The sequence below is a fragment of the Copadichromis virginalis genome, linkage group LG10 (assembly GCF_057382275.1).
Source record: "Copadichromis virginalis isolate Kocher_CV1m ecotype Utaka linkage group LG10, C_Virginalis_male_GT1.1, whole genome shotgun sequence".
In the NCBI taxonomy this organism is placed as follows: domain Eukaryota; kingdom Metazoa; phylum Chordata; class Actinopteri; order Cichliformes; family Cichlidae; genus Copadichromis; species Copadichromis virginalis.
This window is the reverse complement of record NC_140627.1, coordinates 18,026,728-18,041,924: the sequence shown is the minus strand read 5'-3', so window position 1 is coordinate 18,041,924 and position 15,197 is coordinate 18,026,728. Positions and strand designations below refer to the sequence as shown.

The window sequence follows — 15,197 nt, the reverse complement described above, 5'->3', positions numbered from 1 at the left end:
ATTTGTGGTGAGAGATATTTTATCTTATAAATTGTGGAGAATAAAAATTACAAATTGGTGTAAGCTGAAAACAGGTTGTGTTTTCATACTTTAGGCAAACCATTTTTATATATAAAAAGCTTTTAACAGCATGCTGCTACAAGCCGCAAATTACATTTTTGAGTGTCTCAGAGTCTGCAATCATGTCAGATTATGGACACAGTAACCTATTCACCACAGATAACTACACATCATCTCGCCACTCATCTATAATCACAGTCAAGTCACTCTCATAGAAGGTGTCTTGCATACACAACCAAGATATGGTTATTCAGGTTATGTTACATGGCAAAAGCCAATCACAGGCCAGCAAATGGCCTGCACCATTATTCAGCATACAGACAATATAGGGTGTGTGCATCCACCAGTGGGAGGTAGGGGAAATAAGGGAGAGTGATGGAGTGGAGAGGGAGACATGAGAGGAGGAGAGGTATGCACCCTCCGCAAAGGGGAGAAAGGAAACTGTGTAGGTGGAGCAAATATGTGCTGGCATATCGGCGGGATGGCGTTGAAGATAAGATGGGATGTCAGAGGGGAAGATTTTTACTTACAGCAGATTCCTGACAGATGAAAGAGAGGTGGGAGGAAGTTTCAGCGTGCTCTCCTCCGGAGGGAGCGATATCCGTCCACAAAACCTGACATTGTCAAAGCAAAAAGCACCTCACACACAGAGACTAGTAAGACAGACAGAAGCAGGGTGTGTGTGCGTGTGGGATCTGGCTTTAACACATGTATGTTTGTGCTAACAGGAGGGAGAGATAGAAGCTGAGAGAGCGCGAGAGAAAGAGAGAGAGCCAAGAGATACAGAGATATTGTACAAGCTGACTGGCTGGTGTGAAAATGGGAGGGGGCCGAACTGTCCAATAGTGTAACAGATGAGCAGAGTGAAGAGGAGATGGCAACAAAGACAGATTTTTTCCCCCCTCCATTTCCTGCTCTCGGTGTCCCTTAACTCTTCTGCCTCTCTTTTTGATTGCGTGTGTAAGGATAATGAGAAATATCCAACAAGCCAAACTGTGAGACAGTCACTCATTGACATGAGGAGAGGCTCTCTTTTTGCATAGAGATGTGGAAGATGAGATGGGAGGACCAAAAATTGCCTGAACCCTGTTGGAAACTCTAATTTAGTTGGACATTAATTTAAAAGAGTGATGAAATGAATTATTAAATGCCATATAAAAGAGAATCAGAGGAAGGTGGGAGGTAGGACATCGTCTTTGTGAGTTATTTAAGAATCTAGAGAAACATAGTGGTGAAGATGGGAAGTAGCGTAAAGAATTTTGACAGGCAAACTGCTGCAGTGTTTCTTGTATGATCCCTATATGTATGGACAGAGCAGGCACCGTTTGCCTCAAAAGTGTGAGTGGAGTGCCTGTGTGCATGCGCCTGGGGGTTGGGACCGAGCTGTCTTCCCATGATTTTTGCTGCAGGAACACTATGTTGCCATGGAGACTGCATCCAGAGCAGCAGAACACGCAGATGGCTGCTCCCTCGCTTTCCCAAACCGTCCAGTTAGCTTTTCATCCCTGACATGAAATTCACAAAAGCTGCACCTTCTGAAATTAAAAGAAAAACCTCCAGGTTCAATAACTGAAAAATTACAATTTTTGCCAATTTGCATATAATGCATTCAAAGTGTAAATCACTGGTATGCTTTGTTGAAGTTCATAATCAAGAACTAAAACAAGATCTTATAGTAAATATAGTGAAAAAGAGTTCATGTTTCACCATCGCTCACCTGTGGCAGAAAACCCAAATTCAGACCAGAATGCAGGGCTGAACAAAACGGTGAGCTTTATTTTAAAGCGGATGATAACGTCCATAAAAGGCAACTAAAGGGTAAATAATCCAGAGGCACTGAATTAACATTCACACACACAGACACACACTGAGGGGTAATCAGGGGGATGAGGCACAGGTGAAACTAATTAGGATAAATCCACAGGGGAAGTAAAAGGAAATGCAAAGCACTGGTGGCAAATGACTACCAAAATAAAACAGGATTTGAGGAATGATAACAGGTAAGGCAGTGAAAAAAAGCACAATATATATGTATATTTTAAGGAGATTTTAAAAAGTGTAAGCTTGTGTGAATTAAAAATAAAAAGGTATGTTTATAAATGTGTGCACATATGTAATTGATCTGTGATTACAGAAACACGTCTGGTTTTTAATCAATTGATTATTTCTCCTTTCTTTAAAAGCAGCTCCTATAACAGCACTTAAGTCCCCAACAAATTTGCCTAAGGGGACAGTAAAGTATGTTGTATCCTATCTCATTTCTCCAGGTTTGTTCCAAAGAACTGAACCACAATTAACTGAAAGCACCTTCAGCACACCTAGAGCTAATACTGGAAACAGTCAAAAGCCAGATGACCTAAGAGCTCTGACTGGGTTAGGAAGAGTGAGCACGTCAGAAATCTACTGTGAGGCCGACCAGGGGCAGATCTAGAGGAATTCTTTTAGGGTGACACAAGGGTGGCATGGAAATCAGATGGGATGGCAAAATCAAAGCCATTTTGTCACACATATGCAGGTATTACATTCTGTAATATGTACTACACATGGTTAAAATACATCAACTGCAGCAGGTATACACATGTTTCATATAATCATAGTCTGTAACTTTCTTATGGGTTTTAACCCAAATGACTAAACATTTCAGTTACACAAAAAAAATGTGACCTTGTTGAAATCTGAATTGCCCACGGTATTAATTCAAAATGTGCTCTTGCACAGTTATTGGTCTCAGTTGTAGCTATGCTCAAATTCCTAATGCCAGCTTATTTTGATTCATATGCAAAACTACTGTGGCACTAGGGGTGGCACATACCACCCCATGCCACCACAGTAGATCTGCCCCTGAGACAAACCATTTGGGGCTTTATTAACCAACAAAAAGGAAAGGGAATTCTACACTGTACTGGGAGCCAATGAAGTCCTTTCAGTACTATTTTTTAGTAGTGTTTTCTTTCTTTCTTTCTTTCTTTTGCCTCACAGCAACAAGAGGAATTGTGACATGTGGCATAAGTCTTTATGTGTTGTCCAAACACAAAACAAATACACATCAACAGGCATGCCTAGGGTCCCTTTTTATGTGGGGCAACACAATATTTTTATTCCTTGTCCCCCTAAACTACATCTTGAGCCAATGTCCTGCATTTTGACTGGTTGGCTCTGAAGAACATACACTTTTCTGAAGTCTGACTATTACCCAGAGTATATTAAGGGATGGCCTTTTATTATAGCCAGAAGAAGGTCGCCCTGTCTATTGCCATATTTATAAGGGAAAGTTACAAGTCACCAAAAAGTCACAACCTTTCCAGATTTTGTTAATATGATGAAAACTACCACATAGAAAATGAAACTATTATATTGTTATTTGGCTTTTTTGATAATTATTTTTCAGATTTGCACACAGGGAAAATAAGGTGTCAAGTCAATCAGTATGTGTGTGCCATAATTGGATAACAACAGCTAAAACTGTTGGTTATGGCTCAAAAAAGGCATACCACTTTATGGATACTCTAAAGTGAAGCCTAAAAGACAATCTAGGTCAATCTAGGCATGCATATCTTTATATTAAGCGAGAATTTCTGTGCAAAACTAATGTGATGGATACTTTAATAGACATGCAAAACATGTCCTCTCTGTCAATAGTGCTGCTTCTAAAATGAAATCAAAAATGACTGAAAGTAAATTTGCCTTTGAAGTTGCAATAAAAAATAAATTACCAGAGAAGATATTAATATTAATTGCATGCTCCAACACTGACATTTACCCAGTTAATCAATGAGCCCTGCACTGCTGGAGCTCCCTGATGCTAACACCCATCTCACCAGCGAACAGCCTAATGTGAGTAACCACTTTCAGCCCTGTGCAGGATTATTTATATGTGCCTAATGGATATGACTGCTTTAGGTTACAGTGATGGCAACAAATGATGTATCAGAACATTAAAAAAAATATAGTGATGATAAAAATAAAAACAAAATGTGGTCAAAGGGGAAAACACACACATACACAAAATAAGTTGTTATATGAATTGTATGTACTTACCCGTCCATTTTGCAATGTACAGTCCGGCTGCTAATAAATGACAGCAGGTAAGTGTCCAAAATTATTTTCCACCTGGATGGAGAATAACCGGGATTAGCAACAAACCCGCATAACTCAAAGCAAACAAACCAAGCACCTTCGACATTACGTTTGAGCGATTCACCCACTCCTTTAGATTGTGTAGAGTTCAACAACACAATATGTCATGTGCACTTCACCATAGATTGCATTACTTTTGTCAAAAGCATGAATTTTAAAACTTTTATTTTGTGGATTCCTCTGTGGCTTGGCACCCTATGATTAACCTCGGATAAATTGCGCCATCTACTGAAAGATTTGGACCCTGCAACGCGTTCATATTTAATATGGATATCGATGAATTGTTTTATATGGTGGACGTACATGCTGTGCAAAACCCCCCCAAAAAACCCATAAGACCATAAACCGACAAAGTATCTTACATGAGATCTCAAATTTTGGTAAAATCAGAACAGCTATGGTGTAAATACTTTTGGTTTGAAAGTATTTACAAAGTAAAACACGTGTGATGATTTTGGTATGTGAGAAGCACGCTGAAACTTTCAATAAAGAAACTATTTCTCAGTGATTAATGAGATAAACGTTCGGCACGGATAGACAGGAAAATAAAATGCGCAGACATAACCGTCGACACACAGCCACATGAGCACTGGTGTCTGGCTGGCCATCGCAGAGACCTCGTGGCGCAACGGTAGCGCGTCTGACTCCAGATCAGAAGGTTGCGTGTTCAAATCACGTCGGGGTCATATCTATTTCTTCTTTCACACGCTTGCAATTTGCCTTAAATTTGCCAATTATAGCGGAACAACAATACAACCAAGGTGTCTTAACGCTGAACGTGTTAATTCCTTTAAGAATGCGTTTACGCTGACCGTCTACCGACAGTACCTCCACGCGAGTCCAGTTAATTTTATTAATCTGAGTTTTAAAAAATCTGAATGAACCATCATAACCTGTCAGAGTAACTTCACATCAGTTTAGCACCGCATTAAAATGTACACGTATGTGGTGATAGCCACGGAGGCTGAGGAATGGTCTTCAACCAGAAACACAGTCCTGTTTCCCCGTGGTTAGACACGAGAGCCGAAAAGCTTAACCATTCCTTTCCCCCTGTAAAGCAGAGGTGCATCACAGAGGATCCCTGACTTGAAGTCACATTAAAGGTTAAAGTCTAATGTGCTGTTCTGAAAACACGCTTGAGTTAATCACGAGTGGATTCTTAGTGGTTTTCCTGTCCAACCTCAAATCTAAATGGAGCACTTTGCAAACAGTCTAACTCCTCTAACTATTACTACACTAGACACACAAACAATTTTCAGCAGAATATATTAAAACAACACCTGTCCACAGACTAAAATCACTTTCCTATTATGTTGTAATACATTATATTAATATGTTTAGTGTTTATCTACCTTTTTGGTCCAAACTCCAGTCCCCACATTTAACAAAACAAACATCCAGGGTGGTCACCTTATTTGCTGGAAGTCTTGTGTTCCTTGGTTGTCCTCTACATTCCCTTTTAGTTTTCTGTGTTATGAAGACAATGACTCCCTCTCTCCTCTCAAATGTTCCTCTCTGCTTAAATGCTTCATCACAAAACAAGTTGAAAGTCTCCCTCCCTCTCTCACTTCTCAGTCCAAGTTTCCCCCTCCCCACCTCCTTTCTCATCTTTCACTGGGACACACTAAACTCCGAACACTTCATTAGCATGGCCCTGGTGAGAGTGCAGCTTGGCTAAGACAGCAGGTCACCTCTTGTCCTAGGGAGTTGACTCACATGAGACAGACTCACTGTGCTCAACAGTCTATCACAATGGTCCGATTGTACACTGGAGCGCTAGTTTTACATCAGACAGGCCAGTTGCTGCTTATGTACCGCTCCTTTAATTTCATCTCCACTTAATGTAGTAGCCTGTGCTCTGAAAGTAAGCACCTCTGACAAAAAGAGCTTTTTACATGCTTATAGCCACAAGTTTGTCAGACCAAGTAGTCCAAATCTTTCCAAAACTCCCTATTCACTCTACCCTTTAATTTGAAATGCCAGGCAACTGCAAATGTCCACACGGAGCACTTGCTGGTGGGAGGGATGGATGTGGGAGGCCAAAGAACAGTCAGAAAGGAGCTTGTATGAAGCAGTTTGTTCCAGGATGCATTATTATACTGTGAGCTCAAAATGGCTGTAAACAAACCCTGTAACCCAAGCAACAGCACTGAATGCCTCTTTTTATCCAAAATCTTATCTACTGCTGAGCAGAGACACCAGGACAGCATGAGGAGCTCAACAGCAATGTGTCCTCAGCAAAGGCTCATTTTAGTTACTACAGTCAGGAGTAGGGCCCCCAGGCAAGACCGTCCTATGTTTTTAATATGATAATAAGGTTGCAGAAAAGCTGGTTCATCTCAGGGCCAACGTAGAGACGGGCAACAGCTCACACTCTTACATGATCAAATACTCATGTCTTTTCTAAAGAAGTTGGCTTTTAAGTTGAGATTCAGTCTCCCAGAATGGAGGTAAGCTGCTTCTGCTCAGCTGAGAATCATTAAAGTGACGATTGGGAGTCAAAGAATTAAAACAATCATGGATTTCAAAATCCGTACCAATTTTCAGTAATATAAACTTTACTATGAAATTATCTGAGCATACAACTCTTTACTTTCTCCTTTTGCCAATTTTTTCCAAGTAACCTATATTTGAAAATGGAACAATAAAACTGGAAATTCTGTTTGTGGTGTGCGACCCCAGTATTTTTAGTGGCCCAAAAAATGGCCTACCCTATGAAACAGTTCTGGAGGAGCCCCTGACTACTGTGTGAACTAAAAGCATAATTGATATACCTCAAATCCAAGGCTTACTCATTAAGTAAAAAGGACTAAAGAAATAATAGATGAGGTCAAAGGCTAACTGGAAACTGAGCAGGTATCACCAAGATGAAGTTACCCTCAGTCAGACATCCAAGAAAGTCACAACAATAGCATATGAGACAACAATTTAATTTGAAAAGTTATTTACCATTTGAGTACAGCCAATATTACAGATAAAAATTTAAAAGATAGAATGTCAGCCTTTATTTCATACAAAAAGGACAAAAAAAAGTGAGGAACCTGTTGCGATTTTTGAATGTGGTTAGTCTCAAAAATCAAAACCTTCAGTTCAAAGCAAGTCCATGTTTGCCTTGTTTCCACTGAAGGGTAAAACCATAACATAAAAAAGACAGACAGTTTTTAACAAAAAAGGCAAAGCTTGGTTTCCATCTCCAAAAAAAAAAAAAAAAAAAAAATTCTTATATTAAGTACTTGAACCTTTGAAATTTTGCTCTTCCAAATCACTGGGTTTGCTTCTGCCTCCAATACGCCTGAAGAAGGATATAAATCCAGACGTGCTCACCTGCCCTTCTGCATTATTCCCAGCCTTACTAATTCCAGTTTCCTCTTTTGTTACACTTTCCGTCCTTGAGCCAGAGGAGAATGACCTTTGAGATGAGTGTTTCTTCAGCAGGTCTCCCAGTTGGAAGCCAGATGGAGGGGACTGCACAGCTTCATCAACAGAATGAGACCTGTAGGTGGTACCCTGCGACAAACCCCTCTGATTGGGGCATTCAGGAAGAAAACCAGAACCCCTAGATGGAGACATCTCACTGACAGATTTGGGTGCATCATTGCCCTCATCGCTCTTCCACACACCATCATCAAGGTTGTCGCCACCATATGTGGATGACAGCCTGCGTTGGTGGGCTGGTCTGTTTCTCTGGGGGCTGGTTTTCTGAGTGCAAGTAAAAGGGCTCAGGATAGTCCACGGGGAGCTCACATCCCCATTGCTGGCAAAGAAGTAGTCTCTGGTCCTAGGCCGAGGTGTTTTTGGAGTAGCAAGTGTGTCTTGCTCTCTCTGCAAACGACAAGGAGTACCTGAACCTCTCTCACAGTTGAGGCTTTTTGTGTTTTTTTGGTAGCAAAGCACATTCAGAGAGATCTTTTCCATCTTCTCGGCTTCTTTGTTTTCCAGTTTTGTCATGTCTTTATCCTCTTTTTGTGCTTGGAATGGTTTCTTATGACCATCTTGGTTAGAACGGGGACTTTGCTCAGATGTTTCTACTGATGAATCAGTCCGGGAAGAGCACTCCGAGGGTGACCCTTCGATTGGGGGCAGTGCATTCTTTCTGCATCTGGCCAAACCTTCTGGGACTGTAGACAGAAAGTTGTGCAGGGCCGACTCCAGGCTTGACGACTCACCATTGGGTCCTGATGCTGTGGATCGGCGTTTGGGTGCTATACGCATGCTCTCCTTCCGCTTGTGCCGCCGCTCTGCTTCCTCTCGCTCTCGGTTTTCCTAAAGCAGTGAAGAGAGAGGGTATATTTAGGAAGATACAACTCAGCAGCTTAATGCAAAGAGTGCAAGAGCACAATTTTGCATGTCAAGGCAATTCAAAGTTCTCAACATTAAACCCTCAGGTTTAAAATTTGAAAATTACAATACACCTTTAAAATCAAAGTTTTATTTATTGCCCTGATGAATCTTCATTGGTTAATATTTTTATTGCACAAAATTACATTCTTACCTGCACAGCTGTGTCAAACCTCTTGCAAAATGAGTGAAAAATAGAGCAGCACTCCTCTAATTTAAAGGTAGATGGGTCTTCACAGAAATATTCAGCAACAGCATTGCTCACAGATTTTAACTCCTGGAGAGAGGACTCCACTTCTGCAAGCTTGGCCTCAGCCCTCTAAGAAGTTATTCAGAGATTTTATACATTACAAAATAGTCAATCTTAAATTGAGCCATTTAAAAAAGTAAAATAAGAAGAGAAATCTTTACAATTAAAAACGTCTCCATTTGTTGTATGAGGCCAGGATGTCTGCTGCTGTACAATTTCACTTCTTTGATCTTCTTGACTTCCCTCTCAAAATCTGAGATGACCTCCTCTTTACAAATCCTTTGGTAGCATTTGCACATTTGTGGAAAAAAAGTGACATCGTCAGTGCAGAACTATTCACCGATTTTCTATAAACAAACGATGTGACAGCAATTAAACTGACAATGAAATGACAGGATATGAAGTGATAACCACCTTGATGCCATCCCAATATGTTCAAGCTGGTTGGGAAAGGTCAGTAACTCAGAATCAATGTATTCTGCTTGCTGTGGGTGAGAGATAAGGAGTAAGAAACAAAAATAATGCTGCGGGATAAATCTGTTAAATAACTGTTTAGATCTGAGGATGACAGAACATCAGTCAACTGGGCTGACTAGTGAGAGTTAAAGGCTTTTTAGATAAGCAAAAGATCTTCCCAAAATTCATTCATTGTGATTTAATCAAAATGTGAATCCCTCCATTTCCAGGATCCTCCTCACCTTGGCAACGTAGTGCATGAGGTTCATGCCTGGCTTGTTGGCCTTTGTGTCTGCCAGCTTAAGCAGAGAGGTCATCCTAAAGCCAATAACATTGGAATTGTGACCACCCTAAATAATAAATGAACAATAAGTAAAATAGCTATGAAGACCTGGGGGGAAAAAAATAAACATACATATACATATGTGTAAAAGTGTAGAAAAATACCAACAGCGTTCATGTAGTTCCCGGCTTTTAATACCAGCCGAATGACCGAGTGGAGGTCATCACAGTCCAACAGTTCTGAGAAAATAATGGGGAAGAAAACTTAATTTAACCATCAAAATAGACAGGTTGTGTAATTCTAGTAGAACTTGATAAGTAAGGTAAAGTATTACCATTAGCTGCTTTGGACATGACGCCAACTGAGTTCTTCACCTCCTCCATTAGAGGAAAAAATTCCTCCCTTAGCACCATCATTTTCAACCGTTCCTCATAGCTAAAGCCAAGAAACAAATAACTGCATTAGCTGTTGTAATTTTGTTTTTCTAAACCCATTATTGAGTGTGGAGAAACATTTTAAAGGGAACACTTCAAAATTAGACATATGGAAAATTGGCAGAATTATAAAACGACATCATACAAAAGACAAACAATCCGGTTTATGTTTAAACTGTCAGCACGACTATGAATCAAAGAGCTGGTATGTGGCAAAACGTTAAATATTTCAAACAAAGCTTATCTGAGATCTCAAGCAACATTTCTTTAATATGCAGTCAAATATTTCACAAATGTGTGAGTTACACCACCCCAAAAAGGACAAAAATAAATAAATACTGAAAACCCTGCTTTAGAAAACTCCATACGCACCCTGGTACTTTGACCAGCTGGACCATAAACTTGTCAGCCTCAGCCAAAACAGAAAGGTTTCCACTGAACGACATCAGCAGTTTGACCTGTGCAATCACACGTGTCAGTAAACAAGGATAATATTCATGCCAGTTGGAGATATTACAAGAAAATTATTTGGAATGGCCAAATAAAATGCATCTGATAATGAACATACTGTCACAAAATTATATTTTAATAAAATTAACAGCCTCAAAGAAAAACATTTATATTTCAGAAGGCTACTCAGTCTGGCATTACTCATGTAAAAATACTTTAAATAATCATTAAGTTAATATTATGCACAGATGACCAAAGCTAAAAAACAAAACAAAAAAGGGAAGCAATGGTGGGAGCTGCTGTTACCTCACTTTCCTCTGGCAGCAGCTTACAAAGCTCTTTCAACTTCCCATTTCCAAACCGGAGCCAGTTCCCTTGATAAATGTCCTGCACAATTTCTGTCACAGGCCTGTGGAGGGAGACAAAAAGTCAGCAGTGACAAGACTGACTCAGTTCTTGCCATATCGGCGTGACCTATTAAATACAGTGCTGTAGAGTTATCGCAGTTTTCCATTTTCCATGCTGCCACTAGTTTACATTTATCTCAAGACAACGTGAAAACCGCAAAGACTCGCTTCCCTCAGTTATCCACACTGCTGGTGCGAAGTTTCTTCTACAGTAGCACTGGTTGTAAACCCTTCAAGTGTAACCAAGAGACACAGTTAGGCCCATAAATATTTGGACATTGACAGATTTTCAGCCTCGTCACATCATTAAGGTTTTAAAAACTAAAGCTGAAAAAATAAACAAATAAACAGCCAACAATGTAGTTCAAATATAAAGACTAAGGTTTTGGGGGGACAAGACTGGATGTCTGACACTGAGAATCATCTGCCTTTGACAGTCTGCATTATAATACCTGTAACTAATTTTCCTAAATCTTGGTAAATAAAATATTAACAGTTAAACTAACAAAAACTAAACATTTTTAAACCATAGAAAAACTTAACCAAACCCCCCAGTCTGGAAACCAACTGAAACTAAAAACCAATGAGAAGGAAAGGAGAAGAAAAAAATACATAATAATAAATAAAGCACTATGTGAGCAAAGTGCACACTTAGCTTAAATTCAAGAGTTTGACAAAGATAATGCATTCATGTTTGATGGCAGGGGAGCACCAATGTTAACCATTTTGGATGATTCACTTCCATCCATACAAACATTTATGCACAATTTAGGAGTAAAAATAAAAATTGTTCAAATACTTCAGGTCCTAACAGTAGACCATAACTGATAGAAATACTAAAACTGTGAATTCAGGAAGATTTGTAGTCAAAAGGTTGTATGTAACAAATTTCTGATTTTACAGCGAGCTTAATAGTATACGTGCAATAGCAGTAAATGACAACATACAAATAGCTTTATGAAGTCACTACCAGACAAAAGCAGAAACCCTTTTAATTTGACTGAGATGGTAACGCTGACGACATTACAGCATTTAGCTGCCGACAGACATTGAGCGGTAATTTGTTATTCAAAGTGAGAGCCAATTGAACTTTGGACTGAAGGTGACAACCATCTTGATATGAAGCAAACTGACACCAACTGCTAGCCAGAGTGATAATTTCAGAAACAAAGGTACACGTGCAAAAACAAAAGGCAACTCATCACTGCTCAGAGGGCCCCAAAAAAATCAGCTGTCACACAATGACACAGCTCACCCAGCAACACAGACCAGAAACTTAATGAGGAGTTGTTAAAGAGGAACTGTGTGAAGGCAAATACGATGATAATCCCTCATAGCAAACACATCGAGCATGTTCCATCATCTCTGTTGAGCCTCACTTACTTTGCAGTATGCTTCCCTCCAATTTAGATATGAAAGTGTGTCATAAAAGTTTTTAAAAAGGCATTGCCCTTACTGTTAGTGCTAACATCTTTCATTGAAGGTTACATTTTATTTCCATTTATTTACATATGGTTAACTAAGATAAAGAGCTTGTCAGCTGGAAGATGATTAGCATAGCGGAAGTGACTCATGCGTCAAGATCCGCATTTCTGACTGCGTTTGATGTTAAAAGCACTGCCCCGACCACCGCTTCCTGTAGTTACTCAATTTAAAAGACAATTTAGTTCTTGTTGTGTTATCGTCTTCAAATGGTGCACTGCAATGCTCTTTCACTGCCATTTTAATCATGTTCTTTTACTTTTAAGCAGTTCTTTTCATCACTGGTATCATGTGTCGCTACACTTCAGCAGCATCATTACCTCTTAAAATGCCTCAGGAAGATTCCGATATTCATACTTCTTTTGGAGTCGAGAATTGTGACCTAAAGACAACAACGTCACACACAAATGTAAAAACAAAATACATATTCAGATAAGAGGAAAAGTGGATAATCTATACAAGGCAAAATAGTTTTGGAGGAAGCTGAAATGCTTTCAGAACAGTTTCACTTCTGCCCTCAGGACTTGATTAGCTGGAACTTTTCTAAAATTACTTCCCATGTCTGTTAATCACTTCCCTTGCTTGTTCCTTCTGTGTTTTGTGGCCATAATAATTTAGAGCATCTGCATCAGGTACAATGAACCCTCTACCTGAGGCTCCTGTGGAAGGTGATCCGTGCCATCACATTTCTTCAGGTTTGTTGAAGTGCACAGTGAGGCCCGTTTGTCTACGTGACTGAACAATTCCTCCATGCTCCGAATATCAAGCACCAGGTCCCTCTGGGACCGACTAGATGTCCACACATTCAGTTTGCCCAGGACACGCTGGCTGGGAATAGTATCCCAGTTCAGCTTTTTCATGGAACGTCTCTGAATGTTGCGAGACCCGAAAGAAGAGGAATGGACAGGTGGGGGAAGTGGCGGTGGGGGTGGTGGGGGAGGTGGCGGTGGGGGTACTGGAGATACAGTTGTAACATGCATGGCAGGAGGCTCAGAAGGCGCTGACAGAGGAAGAGAAGACGAGTCTGGAGGTGAACAGTTGGGAAGAGAAGCCGATTTAAAAATCAGCACTCCCTCCATCTGTTTGTCTCTAATCCAGAGATGATGGAAGTGTCCAGCAGCAGACAACTCAGACCTGATGGAAAATATAATTCCATATATGAGAGAGAGAGAGTCAATTGGTGATTCAGCAAAATATCAAAGAAATTCTGTCCAATTAACCTTTGCTTCATGTATAAAATATTGTCCTTAATTATCCAACTAACTCACTAACACCAAATATCAGTAGGCAAAAGCGGAGTATTTCTCATTTAAAAGAAAGAAAAAAGCGGAAGATGCAACAGATCTAACGGTAATTAACTATAATGCTTACCTGGTAGTGGCATATGGTCATTCAGCCGTCGAATATAAAAGTTGTCACAAGCGAAAAGCCACTCTGACAATTTCCAGAGTCGCACTTGGCAACTAAGCGACCAAAGCAAGCTGCCAACAGCTTGCCGTTAACACGTCAGACTAACTCTTCGTCACAAAAGGCAGCTTGATGAAAGAGAGAGGCACTGTAACGGGACACTACATTATGTGAAAAACAAACAAAAGAAATCATTAATTTAACTCACCTTTTGCTTTTAAAACGTCGCTGTTAAACAAATCCTCTGACGTGATCCTGCCGCGTGCTCGGACATACTCAGCAGTGTGTATCACGAACAGCTGTCCCAGGTGCAGGTGTTTCCACCAATTAAAATTCAACTCATTTTCCCCCCACAGTAGGGAACGCCCTTCTGTGGAGAGGCGAGAGAAGATGGGTAGCCTAATTGCTTCAAACGCCAAGAAGAACTGTATTAAAACAGGTTAAGTGCATTTATTGAACATGTTTTTTTCCCATTAGGCATTACGTAGGTGGTCAGGAGAAAACAGCTGCTTGTTAATGCTTTTACAAACCAACCAATGTTAGATAACCAAATCACCACCATCAAAGCTAATTCAAAAAAATACATTAATGATGTTGAATTCAATGAAAGTCGCAGTTAACTTATTTATGGACGTACATGTTTATAAGCCATCCCTTTCATTTTTACTCACCGTGATTTTTTTTTTTTTTTTTTTTTAAATACTTTGTTTTAAAATCGTCACTCCGTTTTGACCTCGTTCCTTTGCTGAACGCAGGCAGTCTGACAAACAGCAGTCACAGGTGCGGGAAGCTCCTCCACCAATCAAATACAAGCCGATTTCCATGTGGGAACGCCCACTGTGAATAGGTAAAGAAGATTGGTAGGAGTTGGTGATCAACAAGGCCAGACTATTTCTAACAGTAAGGTTAATTGAAGGATGTGTTTGTTATATACATTGACATCATGAATGATATACAGTACTGTTCAAATGTCTTGAGCCACCCCTTATTTCTTTATATTTTACTTCTAAGGAGCCAGACTTTCTTCAGATGTTTTAAAAGGAACTTGACAAAACGTTTTCCAGACTTTCTGAAGGTTTTTCAAAGTTTTGTTTTAGACATTGGCTGCTTTTTCATTCATATTCAGTCCAGTTCTTTTTAAGCCACTTAACACTGACCTCTGTATCATTCAAGCATTAAAAAGGGACCAAACCAAGGGATAACGTTGTCTACACCACAGATGTCAACCCACTTTGATCTTATGTGGGCTGGACGAGTGAAATCCCCCTTTCTGTAAGTATACATAATTTTAACTAACCATCTAATCAATCAATACTATAAGAAAAAGAAGCACAATTCAGACAGAATGTCTGACTTTTTCCACATGATAAAAAAAATGATACTGTAGTAACGAGTCTGTCAGCTTGACTCTTTTGGCTTAAATTGGAAATGTGTAAAACATCACTTAATGACTTTGGTGTAGTATGAACAGTCATGGTCTTTATCAGTAGGAA

The 15,197-nt window shown here is 39.8% G+C and overlaps 2 protein-coding genes and 1 non-coding gene across 4 annotated transcripts in view; 1 reads left to right on the top strand and 2 right to left on the bottom strand.

The window, feature by feature from the left end:
* trim3b (tripartite motif containing 3b) overlaps positions 1 to 5,687 on the bottom strand; it is a 33,293-nt gene extending 27,606 nt beyond the window's left edge. Inside the window, exons 1-2 of one of the 2 annotated variants that reach the window (XM_085470369.1) lie at positions 5,550 to 5,687; positions 4,099 to 4,170 (exon numbers count right to left, since the gene is read on the bottom strand). The gene's annotated coding sequence lies outside the window, so the exon portion shown is untranslated. Of the gene's footprint in view, positions 1 to 590; positions 803 to 4,098; positions 4,171 to 5,549 lie in introns of those variants that run through there. The other variant, XM_085470368.1, reaches the window with a different exon arrangement.
* Positions 4,812 to 4,883, top strand: trnaw-cca (transfer RNA tryptophan (anticodon CCA)). The gene has a single exon. It is a non-coding gene; the product is annotated as a tRNA-Trp (tRNA).
* A 1,430-nt stretch (positions 5,688 to 7,117) lies between the features above and the next one.
* Positions 7,118 to 14,089, bottom strand: fhdc3 (FH2 domain containing 3). The gene is made up of 13 exons (XM_085470366.1): positions 13,913 to 14,089; positions 13,669 to 13,832; positions 12,948 to 13,431; positions 12,618 to 12,679; positions 10,715 to 10,817; positions 10,331 to 10,416; positions 9,859 to 9,959; positions 9,693 to 9,763; positions 9,484 to 9,591; positions 9,200 to 9,270; positions 8,947 to 9,064; positions 8,690 to 8,854; positions 7,118 to 8,460 (listed from the first exon to the last, which is right to left on the bottom strand). Exons 3-13 carry the CDS (start codon positions 13,374 to 13,376, stop codon positions 7,423 to 7,425), a joined length of 2,352 nt encoding a protein of 783 aa, XP_085326492.1. The 5' UTR covers positions 13,377 to 13,431; positions 13,669 to 13,832; positions 13,913 to 14,089; the 3' UTR covers positions 7,118 to 7,422.
* Positions 14,090 to 15,197: the final 1,108 nt, after the last annotated feature.

What these genes read in the sequence shown, in the direction of transcription:
- fhdc3 (XM_085470366.1), bottom strand. Translation starts at nt 13,376, where the DNA reads ATGGAGGGAGTGCTGATTTTTAAATCGGCTTCTCTTCCCAACTGTTCA. An exon ending in ACCTTCCACAGGAGCCTCAG is followed by an intron (nt 12,680 to 12,947) that starts GTAGAGGGTTCA and finishes TGTTGTCTTTAG; the next exon opens with GTCACAATTCTCGACTCCAA. An exon ending in TCATGCACTACGTTGCCAAG is followed by an intron (nt 9,271 to 9,483) that starts GTGAGGAGGATC and finishes TCTCACCCACAG; the next exon opens with CAAGCAGAATACATTGATTC.